The 15923-nt window shown below is 34.2% G+C and overlaps 1 protein-coding gene across 3 annotated transcripts in view; it reads right to left on the reverse strand.

The window, feature by feature from the left end:
- Nucleotides 1–15923, reverse strand: part of KDM4C (lysine demethylase 4C) — a 275997-nt gene that overhangs the window by 223395 nt on the left and 36679 nt on the right. For all 3 annotated transcript variants that reach the window (XM_037373478.1, XM_037373479.1, XM_037373480.1), the window contains exon 5: nt 13408–13601. In XM_037373478.1, the coding sequence (XP_037229375.1) occupies nt 13408–13601 (194 nt within the window). The remainder of the gene's footprint in view (nt 1–13407; nt 13602–15923) is intronic.

Here is a 15923-nt window from a genome sequence, read left to right on the forward strand (position 1 = left end):
GTAACAGTCCAAAAGAACTGGAATTAACCTCATGTTATTTTTAATGTTTCTTTCTGCTTTTATGAACACTGTTATTCACATGTTCATAGATATACTGTATGTATTAATTAGGCTTCATTATTGACTGTAACAGCTTCAATATAACAGGCTTTTGTTTCCGTCTAAAGTTGCAACAGCATTAGATTCACTCTTCTCCATAAAAAAATACAGCTCACAAAAGGAGAAAATGCATATTCAGTGGTACAACATAGTCCAAATCCATGTTTTCAAACTAAGTCAACATACTGCCTTTTTCTTTTACTACACTGTAAGCACAAGTTTCATTAACGTGCCCTGACAATTTACTCAGAATAACAAGAGAAGGACCCCAGGCCCCCCATTTTGCACAAGAAATAAACAGCCCCCTACCTCAAGGTCTCATTTGCACACACACAATTTTACTCTATTACAACTGAAACTCCTACCTAGAGGCAAGACCCTCCCAGCACAAAAGTCAATGCTCTAAGCTGACCTGTAGCAAAATACGCCTACTGACAACACGCTACAAATGATACTAAACAAAGACCTTCAGCTTAACTCTGCTCAACGTCTACAGTCTTAATCAGAATTTCACAGTCTTACAAAACTGAAATTTCACTCCACTTGTACTTCAAAAGTGTTTGTGCCTCTTCTCCACTGTGTATTACACATACATCAGTGTATACAAAGTAATCTAAACTATAGGTTTGCATCTTTCACAGACCAGTGGAGACAAATGCTATGTACAGCATTCTATACTGTGCCGCATGTCATTAAATACACAACTCCATAAAGTAAAACATGAACAGACAGCATTTATATCTAATGAAACCTTCAAAACTAGAGACCTTGCTTTACACCTGTCTCTAACTGGACTGCTATTCTTCATAAAGAGTTACTCTTCCAACAGCACGTGTTACTACAGTTTTTTGATAAGCTGCAGCCACATCCTTCCATTTGTACATGTAAATATGTAAGTACTTATCACTATTATAAAAATGCAAAACAGGACAATGAGATCTCTCTTGGAAAGTTAAAATGGGACTCAGTTTAGCTGGGCTATAGCTGTTTATTTAGCTATAATAAAATTCCCAAGCAATAATTCATTCAACGCAAGCTAGTGCTTTTCATCATTGTCTTCATCTGGGGTCTGTGGTAACTTCTACTCCTCAATTTCTTTCCACTGTTGCCACTGCTCTTTCCTCACAGCTAAGAAAAGGACAAAGGAAAGGAGACCATCTTTAGACTATCAGACATGAGAAGCCCCAAAGTTGATCTCCAGGCCCTTCAGGGTTCAATCCTACCACAATGTCTTAGAAAACTGAGCTTTTTTTAACACATACGCACTTGCCTTGGCTATCAGTCAAATAACAGTGACACGAGTCTTAGTTGTGTAAGATCCCTGCACTACTGGTACAGAACACAAAACATAAACTCCCAAACTCAGGTCACTAGGAGAAAAAAGCATTCACTCTTAGTCTCAATAGTTAGCTCATATGAGAACTTCAGCAGTGTTAAAAGCTTTTGGAAAAATATTTTTCATCATCTTGTGTCCAGCTTCCTTTTGGCTACATTATCAAACAGCCACTAACGTTTGTTTTACTTCCCACACTTTAAGGTCAGCCTTCTTAAAAAGAAAAATGTAATGGTCATTAAATGCTAAATCACTAAAAGGCAAAGAGAATGTTTCTCAGATAACAAGCAAAGAAATGGACAAAAAAAGAAGAGATAAAACGGGAAATGTTGATGCTAACTACATTTTAATTTTGTTAGTTCAGGAAGACATAGTAATTATGAAAAGAGAGACAAAAGCTGAAAAGTCAGTGTTCATTGCTAGTCATACTACAAAGACAGAAAAATTTATAGTACATATACTTCTCAAGTATTGTTCAAAAATATCTTCTGAAATACATAATTAATTGCCCTGATAGTGGCAACAAGATAACTACAAATAAGTAATAAACATTAAATCTAAGCCATTAACTTTGTTTATGAAGACAATATATATGTTTTCAAGATTAATCCTACCACAGAATTTCTTAGTGTACTTCAAATAAGATAATAACTCCTCTGCCTCTTTTTTTTTTTTAATTATAAATAGAATCTCAGTCTTGGACAATAACATTCACCATTTCTTCGTGAACTAGTGACAATGCAGGTTCCTGGTTCTACCTATAATCTTCAAAACCCCAGCAGAGGCAATAACAGACAGTAGTCTGTCTAACAGCAATTATCACTCAGTCCTGTCTTTAGCTCAGAAAACATGGTTGGTGACAATTAGGACAGCTGACTTCATGAAATGAAAAAACAATGTTCTGGGAACTTAGCTGAAAATATCAATTCACAAACTGCTTATTTTTAGTAAATATTTTCATTACTATTTGATTTGATTTTATACTGAGACACAAAACCTAAATACCCTTTGAGTTACTTTTACCTTTACAGTTTCTGTTCTATGAGAATGAATTTATTTTTTCAACAACTGCTAGTTCATTACAGTAAAATACAAGTTTCACCTTGCATGGCAAAGAAAGAGAATCCAGTAACAGGAAAAAATAAAATATGGATTTTATTCAAGTTTAATTAGGAATGTTCGGATGTTGCACAGAGATGCAGCCATATAATAACATGGTTTAAAAAATGCTTCCTCTCCTTTCATTTTCCTTTAAGCCCAAACTGGAATCTTTAGTACAACTCTACTTGAAGTTATTAACAAAAAGCATGTGGACCACAGATGAAAGTGCTTAACTCAAAAGAAAACACAGAACAAAATTACAGGGTTCAGAAGGAGAAATAACTAATAAACATTTCAGAAGACATAAGGCAAAGTAATATTGTACCTCCACAGAAGTATCAACTATTTCTAATTTCCTTTTGAGAGATTGTTGCAGAAACATTAGACAAAACAAAATAATTCTACTGTATAAAAAGTGCTTATGGATCACTGGACTAAAAACACTTCTATGAACTGTCAACAAGTATTTTGAAATCATGCCAGGGCATGATTTCTTGTACATTTCTAACCCTTTCCCTGGTTACAGTATGATATAACCATTTGATTCTTTTGATAATGACTGTAGGCCATGAAAAACAAACCACTTAAAGCTCCTGCATATTCAAAAAGCAAACTAAGAAGGTTTAATTTCTATACAGATATCAAAATGAGACTGGAGGAGAGGAGGAAAAAGTTCCAAAATGAATTTTGATCAGAAATACCGTTATATTAATGTAATGCCAGGGTAGAATACAGGACAGCAGCCAAGTTGAAAAGCTAGGCTTTATTTTTATTTTCTTATTCAATCATCTTTGCCTCTTTCCCATATCTGCATACTGCAACTGTTAAAAAGTCAAGCTTTCCAGTCTTAATTTGGAAAAGCTCATTTTAGCTCAGCTACTGGTAAAAACATTGTATATAACTTGGGATTACATGTTTGTAATAGTGCTCCTGGGCCTGTCTGTGACATTATCATGCATAAAAATTTCAAAATCCCCCTCTTTTTAGATCTGCCTACTGGCTAGATTTGACAGTTCTCCAACACACTTGCTCTAACACTATTACGAAGCATCTAGTTTCATCCATCTACAGTATGCAGAACCTCAGGGCTTAATTCAGGCTTCTGAAATACTTCCTAGAATGAGCAGCCCAGAAGTTAAGCATGGTATCATAGCTCATTACTTTAAGGCTCTTTGCTAAGCCAAGTTTTCATAAAACAGATTTCCTATTTATCTATAGTTGCTTGTCAATTTATAATAATGAACATATTATTTAAGCAATTCTAGCACTGCTTCACGATCAGAAGCAATTCACCACATAGATTGATTAGCTGTAACTTCTACAAGGTCAGGAATAAAATAAATAAATAAATAAAATTGAGATATGAGAATTTTTACAGTAGAAGCTACCAAAGCTTCTTACAAAGATCGGACTGAAACAAAACACTTTCAGCCCACAGCTACTAAGTCCTTCAAGAATAATGCAACAAGTATCTGTACGTTTTTAATCATAAAACCCCTGTAAGAGCAAGGAAGAAATGATCAACTGTATTTTTGCTCCATTCTGAAATGTCCTCCTGGGCCTTCTCAAGAAAAATGTCCAAGTAGTGAGAAAATATATCACAAACCAATCAGAATTTCTGTAATAACTCCACAGAAGTAGCAAATCATCTGAACTATAATGTCAGTAAAATTAAATAAATGCAATTGTATGCAATTAAAATGTTTTCACATTATTAAGAATGTTGATTAGTATTAATTACTGAAAATCATTGCTATTTATATTAATAAGTATATTATAAATATTAATACATTAATTGAATCCATACTTTCATAATTTAGCATTGAAGCTTCTCTTTTTGTAACCTTAAGTTAAAAAACTACTATCTTGTTTTTAAAATACTGATATAAGAATATTTACTTTAGAAAAATTAACTGCAGCATAACATTAAGTATTACAGTTGTGTTTTATGAAACAAAATTTTACATAGAACTTTTGAAAGCATCCTTCATAATCTACTATTGCAGCTAAAAATAAATACAGTGATCCTATTTTTCATCTGCATCTGAATTAGGTCTTCCATTTCTCTTTATTCCACTGTACAGACTTGGTGTGTACTTACGATTCTCTCTATTTCACCTTTAATTAACCACAGAAACATGACTGTAGTTTGGCCATGACTAATATCCACTTAGCATTAAGTACTGTTTAAATAAACTTCAATAAATAAATAAATCAGACTTCAGCCAAGATTCTTAATAATGCATTTTTCAGCAGCACTGCTTCAGAATTTCAAATTTTTTCAGCAAGACCTACACAAACTATCAAAACTAAGTGTTCTTCAACCATCAGCATCCACCATAAATCTAGAAAAAGCTGCTATCACCAAGCTTTTTCCAACATGAAAATCAAGACATATTCAAGTTGGAAATTAAATCAAACTACTCACTCAGGGAAACTGCATTAGAAAGAGGAAAAAGGACAATTTGTCTTCATTGGCTGCAAAGAATGCCAAAAATCCTAAGTACCTGCAACGTGCTCTGTGAATTGAATAGCTGTAATTGTATGACAGCCAAGGACATCCCACCAGAATGAGTCACATGCTTTTAGTTTAGTCTGTGTGTTTCCACAGAAGGTGAATTTTGCTTTCATAGCAAGAAAAGCAGTGGAGCTAAATGATAATAATAGATACATGAATATAAAGATCTCAGAATTCTTTTTCTTTTTCCAAGGACCTCATATCATCGCTCCCAAGATGGAAAATGCAAGCTGTAATAGCATCACAGAATGATGACTATGTGGTGACAAGTCCCTAGTTTCCAAGAATAGAAAATAAAACCTGTATTTTTCCTTATTAAGAAAAAAACACTAAGGTTAACTAGTAAAATAGATTTCCTGTAAGTCAGTACAAAATTCTATGGGTCAGCACAAAATTATATGAACTGTCAGTCATATTCTGATTTTCACAGCTGACCTGCCTTGCATTCCTCTAATGTTCAGGACAAACACCCCACCCCACCCCCCCCCCCGAAAAAAAAAAAAAAGCAAAATCAACCCAAACAACAACAACAAAAAAAAAAGCAAAGGGGGGGGCAGGCGGCGGGGTGAAGTTCAACAGATGGGGTCTCTTGACCTCGAAAGCATTTCAGGTTATTAATACATGTAATAACCTTCAAAATTTTAATAAAATGAAAATAAATGTCCATCTATGAATGAACATAAAAACACAGTCATTGAGCTTGCACAGTAAAATGTATTAAAGACAAAAAAACTATACAATTATAACACAATTTTACTGGAACAATCAATACGAATATAAAAATTTAGTCAGATTTCTTAAATCTGGTCTTTCTGTCTATGTCTCAGGAAGTAATTATGCAAATCTGCACCACATGAATAACATTTTTCTAGTCATCATTGCAAAGAAGTTGCATTTTTTACTACAGAAACTTTACTACAGTAGCTCTGCTTAGCTCTCCTGAAACTACAAAGCTGAAATATGAAGTAGTCTGTTCCTTCCATCACTAAAAGCATCAAAACCCACAGATCAGCAGACAAGGTAGTTCAGGAGATTGTTCATTAGCTTTTGAAAACTTCCTTCTCTAACCTATACACTTCAGTTAGAAAATAAATGGCCACATATATTGTAGACTTACAGCTTATGCAAAATAAACAGTATTTAGGTATTCCAGTACCTAAATGGCTGATAGCAAATATAACAGTGCAAAACCCAGTGAAAAAATAACAACCCAAAAACCTCTGGTCAAAGAGAAGAATGTAGCTTCTTCTTGACCTTCAAAGTGAGAGCTGAAAGTTATTTATCAGGCTGATCTTGTTGCTGCACTTGAATGGAGGAAGGTAAGGTCCTCTTTTTCTCTAATTCTATATTTTCAAGAGCTTTATATTTCTCAGAATACAGATTAAGAAAACTGTACCTCATAGCTAAAAACATGTAAGTAGACACAAACTAGAAAGAACTAGGAGCACAAATGGTTGCAAATGAATTGCAACTTTACCCAAAGGTTTGGGAGTCTTAAAAAATTAATTCAGTATTGGTTTTCAAGTCAACCTATATATTAGAAAAGTAACTTGGAGCACCATCTTCTTTAACATTCAATATCACAGAACGATAGAAAAGTTTAGGCTGGAAGGGACCTGAACGTCATCTAGCCCAGCCTCCTGGTCAACATATGGCTAACTTCAAAGACAGAACAGTTTGTGCAGGCAACATACAGTTAAACTTTGAAAATTTCCAAAGATTAAGACTCAGCAGCCTCCCTAATTAACCTGTTACAACATCACTGTGAATTACTTTTTCCTTCTATCGAACTGAAATGCTCCTTTTTGCAAGTTGTGATTATTGCTACCTTTCCTTTGTTATGTCAGTGCATCACTGAGAAGAGTTTGGCTCCATTTTCTCTACAATCTCCCTTACCACAGATTACAACCCCAGAACATACAACTTTTACAGAAAAATTCCTAAGGCATCTACAAACAAGTACAAGTCAGCTCACAAGACATTTGTTTGTGCAAACACTTAATGATTTGCCCCTAAGGACTGCAGAAAACCTCTCCCCTTACTTGGTCTATAGGCTTCTTAATATTTCACATAAGAGTCCTCTTAGGATAATCCATACCGTAAGAACAGAAAAGTGAATTTCCAGATTAAAAACAAAAAGCTCTGACAATCCAGAAAAGTTTAGCAGTTCTCATGATAGTATTCCACATGGCTGGAAAAAACCCACAGATAACATTTTCAAAGATGCTAGACATTTGGGCTATAAAGAAATGAATTATTTAAATAAGCATGAAGCTTCTTCAAGGAAAACCTTTACAGATACTTCACTGACCAACCCCATTAAGGGCATCAGCAGAAGGGAAAAAAATATATCTATATAGGTATATATCAGAAGCACTGTTACAATACATGCATTCACATTATCCACAGTTAGTAATGAGGGAGCCAAGAGAAAAATACTCAAGTTCCAATATCTATCAATACTCTAAACAAGGAACACAAGTGTATAGTTTTGGTTTCTTGAGTGGGCTTTTTTGAGAATATAAAGAATTAAATTCATTCTATCCCATAGCCTATCTTGCAGAATAGAAGTCCATCTTGACTGGCAGTTACCATCATCAATAAATGAATGTAAAGTGTAACAGAAAATTTCAAATATATTTAAACATTAAAGTAGTATTCTCTTTTCTGCCTTTCTGGTGACTTCACAGACCCTACGCTTCATTTTACAAACCGCATCTTTCAAATCAAAGAAGTAGGTTGGATTGTTGTGTCACTTGTATTGCTTTTTGTGCAACTGGGTAATTGGTTACTCAGTACTGCAGAAATTTCTAAGTGTAGGCAGTACATAAATCTGAATCCACTTAATTTTAACACATGCATAGTATCATGACAACTACAGATGGAAGAAAAACTGGTGATCCTTGTCAGGTGCTCAGTTAAGTGGTATGTTTTACGAGTGGGGCAACTTTTACAACAGTATTATTCAAAGTACGAACATAAAAACACATCAAAGAAGAAGAATCATTGCTTTATGATACAAAACCTACCCACCCAAGCAAGATGGTCATCAGACAAGCAGCCTCTTGTATTCACCCAAATATTCTCATCTCGCTGACAAGAAACAGAATGCGAAATATTGTGTTCCATTTTCCCGTAGCCAGGTACATGTACAGGTAATGGATAACACCATCAGCTGCAAGCTAATTCTGTGTGATGCTAAATACTTAACCTAACTACTTCTCCCAAAGCCTATGTTATATATTGACAGAGGAACAACAGCTGAGTATTTTTCCTGCTAATTACTATTTTAAAAATTCCAAAGCTACAAACTCATAAAATGTTGTTACAAGTAAACTTACAGATTTTTCTCAATGAACTTAATTCACTGCCTTCACAGCTGGTAACATTTGTAACCTCCACACTATATTAAAATAATGCTGTCTATCTAGTTCCCGACAAAGGGCTCAGAATCTCATGCCATTTTCTATAAGGAACACTAATTTTCTCTGCTGTCTAGGTCATTAATATTTATTATATATAAACATGATAAATACAGTTTAAAAATATGAACAAGTTGAAATCTCATAAACTTAATTTAGGAAGTTAATACATTTGCTGTTTTGACATGGGAAATTTCAAAGTCTGTTACCACTTAAAAAATTTCCCAACTTAACCTAACAACTTCAAGGAAGAAAATCCTCTTCCACGGGGGGGGGGGGGGGGGGGGGGGGGGGGAGCGGAGGAGACATCTCTCCTTTTCTTCTGAAGTTCATAAAGTTCTCCCACTTTATGGAGACCATTCAAACTACCAAATGATTGCTTCGTTTCAAGCACAATGATAATCCTTTCAGACTACTGACAAACCAATGTACTGCTTGATTATAGGTACCTTTTTACAATCAGAATCCCTATTTTCATTAGTCATTGATGTGACCCCTAATATTCTTATTTCTGTCTTCTCTGATAATTAGCAGAAGGAAGTCTTGCTAATCCTTTTCTAATTTGAGCATAAATGTGCTCCTCTCATGGAAGTTTTATAATTACTCCCATTTTTCAAACTAAAAGTTTGCACTTCACTGTAATTTTCTACATCTCTTATTTTTCTTAGACATAGAATATAACTAGGAAACATGTCAGAACAGTTCTGTCAGTGGTATGCATAACTTGTGCAAAGGTAGCAAGACTCTTCCATTCATGCTGAACTCCGTATCACTTGGCCAGATTTTGACCAGTCTTCGTAAACTGCTGATCACACTGAAACTCCTATTAATGTAACCTGGAGAGCCTGTCAGGACCCAGACAAGTCTCTCAACCCATTTACTTTATTGCAATATTTGTTCTTAATTTGCACAATGTCAGCATCAGTCTCTTTTCCCTTCTGTACCTTTATTGTCTGCAATTTTGCCTAACACCAGGATCAGAACACCACGCATTTTTATCCCACCATACACATAACCCCATTTTCTCTGCTACCAGGATTCAAAATTTGAAAACCTTCACATGAATGAGAACATGAATCCTGTTTTAAAGATTTCCACAATCCCTACCATGTAAGTACCTATTTTCCCTCATTTTTCCACTTCATAAAGGAAGATGAACAGCTATTGGTACTCATTCTATGTTGCCAAATCCATAAAAACAGTTTCTAACCATGCCAATCAACAGCTACCACTGAAGTTGCTCATGGCAAAAATTTTAGGCAATCTAGAGATCAAATTTCTCACTATCCTATATCCACTGAACTCATGAAAAGAATTCCTGAACCTAAATCACCTGCTTTATTTTTTAATTTCACCACAGATCCATTTTACCCTACACTGCTTCGAACCCAAATAAACTGCTGGGTCCAATCTCTCTCCTAATCCATCTAATTTTGCCTAAGCATTCTCTCTTTTAATAATCTGGTCTTTTTTTCTTGACATTATCACAAAGACAGAACAATCTTCTCTTTCTGTAATATATTCCTCTTCATTTTATGACTGACCAACCCTGAAAGGTATTTTGTTATTTATGAAACACATTACTAAACAGGAGAGGCTTTTTTACCATAATGTATGGTTACTTGTCATTACCAGTCTTCAGAAGAAGACTGGAAGCAAAGACCAGATGGAATCTCACAGAAAACATCACAAATTGATAGGTAAATTATGTTTGTATTACACTGCAAGTTTACACTGTGCCCCTCTCAACAGAAAGTAAAAAACGATTCTTTGTGCAGAAAAGAATTCAGACCTCCACCATCAGATATAAAAGGTGACCAAAATAAGCACAATTTTTTAAAAAAATTACTTTCTGAAGTAAAATATTACATATGTTCTCCACATATCTTTACTCTTGTTCTCTAAATTCTTTTTAAAAAGCATAAATGAGCTAAATTATTATTGTGTTTGAAATAGTCACATTGCCACAAAAATAATTACTTTGGGCCTGCTTAGTAAACACTTTCACATATTCATTATTAATATTTTTCAAGATGATTTACATCATTTTAGCACTTGCAAGATTTCCTATCAACACCACTGTTATATACAAGTTGGATAAACTCCACAAAGACTAAGTACCGCTTGCAAATACTTAGTAAACCCAGAATCATTTTCCAAATCTAAACATCGGGGGGGGGGGGGGGGGATATTGTATGAATTTAAAATGTAAATTGAAGCATTATCAGTATTTTACCCATAGATCTATTGACAAAAACCTCTCTTATGCTAAGCATTAATTCTGAAGAGCAGTTTGATACTTCAATATGCCAAAATTCCTGAAATTACTACACAAAACAAAAAAAGTTATCTTTAGTCAGGGCCTACACCCCTGAATATACAATGAAGTGTATCAAGAATAAACTGAATTTATTAAGTAAATCACCAATCACACCCATGGGCCTTCTCGGTAGTAAGACTTTTTTTCTAAGAAACTGTGATGTAAAATGAGGTACCATCTTCCAAATGTTTTTCCCCTCAGAAAAAATGCAAAGAAAAAGTTGCAAGTAATTTTAATAGACTCTGTTCCTCTTTCCAGCAAATCTTTCATTGCCATATTCCCCTCTCTTCTCCCCTCATAGTGCTCTGTTCCAGAGCTTCTAAGTTTTCTTAATTCCTTTTTCTCCTTCAAATTATATCCTCTCTTTAGCAATTTCTTTCAAGCAACTTAACTACGAAGCAAACATATGTATAATACTAATATATACACACAGAAACACAGAAACAGCCATAGTTCTGATTTTGCAACTCATTGCCAGACACACTTCTTCCCTGCGTTTCGTATGAGGCAGTCAATGGTGGAATCAGTATATATAACTATAAATTTCTTTGCGTACCTCTTGGAAGTCAAACTGCACAGGTTGTAAGAAAAAATGAAAGTTAATCTATGCCTAAATACGGGCAAAAGCTTCAGATTCCATAAAGACTGCCACTGCAGTCAGATTTAGCTGCTGCCTACACATTCCCATCACAGCTCTCAGCTGGAAGTGGTTGTCTTCTCACAATTCAGAGAAAACGTGCTGTCTAACATGCTTATTAATAAAGTAGTTTTCAGCTTTCCACAAGACCAGTGTGGCTGTCTTGAAGAACAACATATATACCCAGTAAAATTAAAAAGCATGTATTACTAATGTACGTGCCAGGGTATTTGGTTTCACCTAAGGAAGCACTTGTCAACTCAGATCAAATTTTTTAAGAGCAGACAAGATCTTTACTGTCTGTATCATAAGATTCAACTCATCCACCACTTTTTTGAAGAAAATATTATGTGAGTATCACACTAACATAAGGTACATTTTACTGATACAGGAATAGCATTAGCATAAATTATTGCAGCATTTCCCCAGTAAAAGCACATGTGTAACAACAGATTAATCTTTAACTGTCTTTCCTTCAGCTTTTTTTTAGCATGACATTTCTTAAAAACATGGGTCAATGAGATCCAGAAAATGAAGTCATATCCACTGTTATTTCTTAAAAAGCGTTTAATTATTTTGTGCATTTGAAAGTGTAATTAAGTATCTGTAAAATAGAAGAGCATGTATTGTATTATCAACTCATACATCCTTCAAAAAATTTAAAAAAGTTTGCTTAGCCTCTATCAGTTGTGCCTTAGGACTCCAAGGTTTAAGGGAATGTCTCTACCACTTAAAATTTTACAATATGCAGTGTGGTTTTCTTTAAATAGCACTTCTAAAATTCCTAAGAACCCAAAATAATTTTTATGTAATCATTGTTTTGGTTAAGTTTGTCTTATCATCTTAGAATATTTTGGAATTACCTACCTTTACATCCATCTTTAACAAAGATATTGTTTTTACTGGTGAGAAGACATTGATAGTATGTCTAATTCTATCAAAGCAGCAATTTAAATATATAGATATAATTCATCAATTCAAAATATAGTCTTTGTTACTATAATAAGTGGTGTTCATGTTCTCTGTCTAAATGCAAGAGATCCACTATAGAAGAAAAGAAGGTAAATTAAAAGCAATGCCCTAAAAACCAGAAGCTGAGCAAATTACCACCTTCTTAGTTTAAATACATGATGTTGCACAGGTCTTTGCAACATGAGTATAAAAATAACCAATAAAGTTTTATGGAACTACCCCCTACAAAATTTTTCATTTAAGTTTGGGTTACTAGAAACAGCCAAAACAGGACTAAGCATCACATATCTTTTATCCATCTTTGTAATGATTTTATGTTCTCTTCACAGGTATTTCAAAAAACCTAAGATTTTATGATCAAAAGGAAAACATTTTTTCTCATGTGCTTTAACATACACATATGCAACAATCTATACATACAACATTAAATCTACTTGTCTCTCTAATGAAGGTTGTTCAATCAAAAATCTAAGAATATAGATAAAGGCTAGCAGAAGCTTCATATTTAGGAAGTACCTTTAACACCGATTCTTACCTCCTACTAGGCCTACTGACTTATCAGTAGAAAATATGTCTGACTTTAAAAAGCAATTAAATGTACGTATAATACAAAACATGTTAGACAGTCCCAAAGGACAACTGAACCAAAGAAACAGATTCCAAAGAGGCCTTACAGAAGTTCCCTCAAATAGTCTTGGGGTTCTCAACTCACTAAACTTCTCATATTGAATCACTGCAAACTTTTTCTGTTGAACTCAAACAAGCCTTAGATACTTAATAATATTTTCCTTTAAAACAAAGTAATTCATTACTGCAGTGTTCTTTACATCACAAATCCCACATATTCCATAGCATTCTCAGCTTCAAAAAAAACCAAAAACAACAGAACTGCTATCTGAGCCTTCCAGTAAAGCTTATCTGCAAAGCAACTGTACCCCACCTGTTTGGTTTAGTCAGCTGAAAAACAAATAAATGAAATCATCTTTCATAAAAATTTATACTTGCCATGACTTTGGCTCCCCAAAATGGACATAATTAATACTGTAGAGATCCATGTCTTCAGTGTGCCATGCAAACGTTGTTTTCCACATGCCAAAATATAGATATGGCGTATTTACACCCTCAATAGAAATTCCACAGTCTTCTTCTACAACATCCAATATTGTATTAAGATGGGCAATATTCCATTCCTCAATACCCTGAAAAAGATACATAATAAATGTGTTAATAAATTTATAAAGTAATGCATTTTTATATAATAGTCTCTGTCAAAAGATACACACCTAATCTAACCCTTCAAAAGACTGTACATTAATACAAATTTGTAAGACCTGTAGGAGACTGTTGAAGTTACCTAAAGAAAAATTCTCTTGACCTTAGTAAGTCTGAGATCCGGTTCGAAGTCTGAGACGTTCAAAGTAGAGAACATACGTTCGTATCTGCTTAACACTTAATACATCAAATCTATCATGGATTGAAACACCATACACAACAGAAATCATAGCTACAGACAAAGCCTTTGATGAACTGATAGCTGGAAGCCACCAAGTTTCACTGGCCCCATCTATGCTTTTTATTTACTTACATTACTTACATTACTTACAAAGTAATAATAGCATAAAAAATTATTAAAAAATTTAAGTTACATCCATAAATTTACCATTTCTCAGAAAAGTATAAACACTAAAACCAATACAGTACTTCAGCAGCATTTGTAACCATAATGATGTACTGCAGAAGAAATATAAATCTATTGATTCCATGGGATTTCAGCCATTTCCTTATATTATTGCCTATAAAATTTGTATATTAAAAGCCATTCGGAAAGCCATTCATGTAGTTTTTGTTGTATTTCAGATTCACCCACGAAATACAATTCTAATTTCAGGTAATACAGCATGTAAAAAGTCAATAGAACCAAGAACAAAGCTACAAAACTGAAGAGAAACAGATTAGACTTCATTATAACAGCAATTATTAGCACCTCCAGGGAAGACATTAGCTGGTACTCAAGCAGTCAGAAAAACAAAAAATATAATCAGAAGTATTAAAAGCTCAATTCAGGCAACTGTCTTTATAAGGAACACAGCCCCTCAACATGCCCTTAACCATGACCCGTTCCACATCCTCCATCAATAAACTCTGCACAGTTCTGGTAATCTTACTTAAATTTAGGGAATAAATTGATGGCAGACTGCAGTCCTGATGCAGTCAATTTAATGCCAAGAAACATGTTGACATTGAACAGTTGGGCAGGTGGTGAAGAAAGAATACAGGTTAAAGCAAGAAGTACTGAATGTTTAATAATCTCAGGTTTCATTTCCTTGGGTTTTAAGACTTTATGTCGAACATGTTATGTATGCAGCCACTAGAATTGATATACAAGATGGTAACTTCTGTATGAAGTTCAACCTTCTCATTGAACAAGCGTTTAACTGCCTGCTATCACTAGTTCACTTAAGTGAGAAAAGCTATCTGTAAGTTATCTGGGACTTTTATAAAGGAGTAAAGGAGGCTTCATTGCATTTTTGTTCTTTTTTTAAATGGAAGCTTTGGCTTTGATGCATTTGTGTTACATATAAGGCACCTGAAATATAAAATTAAAATATAACATAATGATGCTGATCATTAATCAGAGAATAAAAACTTAAACACCAATAAGGACTCACAATATAAGATGCTAGTAAAATTTGCACCTTTCAATCTAAAAATCATATTCATCAGCGAGGTAGCAGAGTTATAAAATACAAAATTTGTTTGAAGAAACATTTTTAACTATTCCTCAAGTTAACTTACAGATTCTATTTTTTTTTAAATCACACAAAATTTATCTTTGTTCACAAATTATGCAGTCAATTTGGAGAAACAAATAAATACAGCGAAGTAAGAGCAATGGCTCAACAATGTAGGCACAGACACATACAGGGTTAGAAGACAATAATAAACACACCAGATAAAAATTAACTGTTAATGTAGGCAGTATACCCTTTCTGACACTGGCCAAATGCAGACAAGAAACAGTGTAAGCAAAGAAGTTAGTTCCCCAGAATACCTCTCCAGCCTGCAGCAATTTGTAGATTGGAAGTTTCTCCAGAGGTGTTATCCTTCTATTTGTAAAATGCCCATGTGGGGCTGTTAAATTTATTTATCCAGTCACCTTCTTTAATCAAGTGAAATTTTAGCAACCATAACATCCTGTAATCTTATTCTTGTCGTACTAAGAATTACTTAAGAGAATAAATCATCCTTTCTTTTCTTTTTTTTAACACCACATCTCGTCTTTTCACATGCTGTTAAGTCAAGTCATAACTAGTCACCAAGCAATCTACTACTGGTTTGTCCCTAAACAAAGCAAATCTTCCCACGGAAACAATCCTAGGAGAGAAGCTTGCTTCAAAATATCAAATGTACCAAATAAACAATCCACAACCTCTACACTCAAGACTAAGACCTACTGCCACTTCCTGAAGACTATTTTGGACAAGTAGCCTTAGCTCAGAAGGAAATGTTCATGATATAGG

The sequence above is a fragment of the Falco rusticolus genome, chromosome Z, assembly GCF_015220075.1.
Source record: "Falco rusticolus isolate bFalRus1 chromosome Z, bFalRus1.pri, whole genome shotgun sequence".
In the NCBI taxonomy this organism is placed as follows: Eukaryota; Metazoa; Chordata; class Aves; order Falconiformes; family Falconidae; genus Falco; species Falco rusticolus.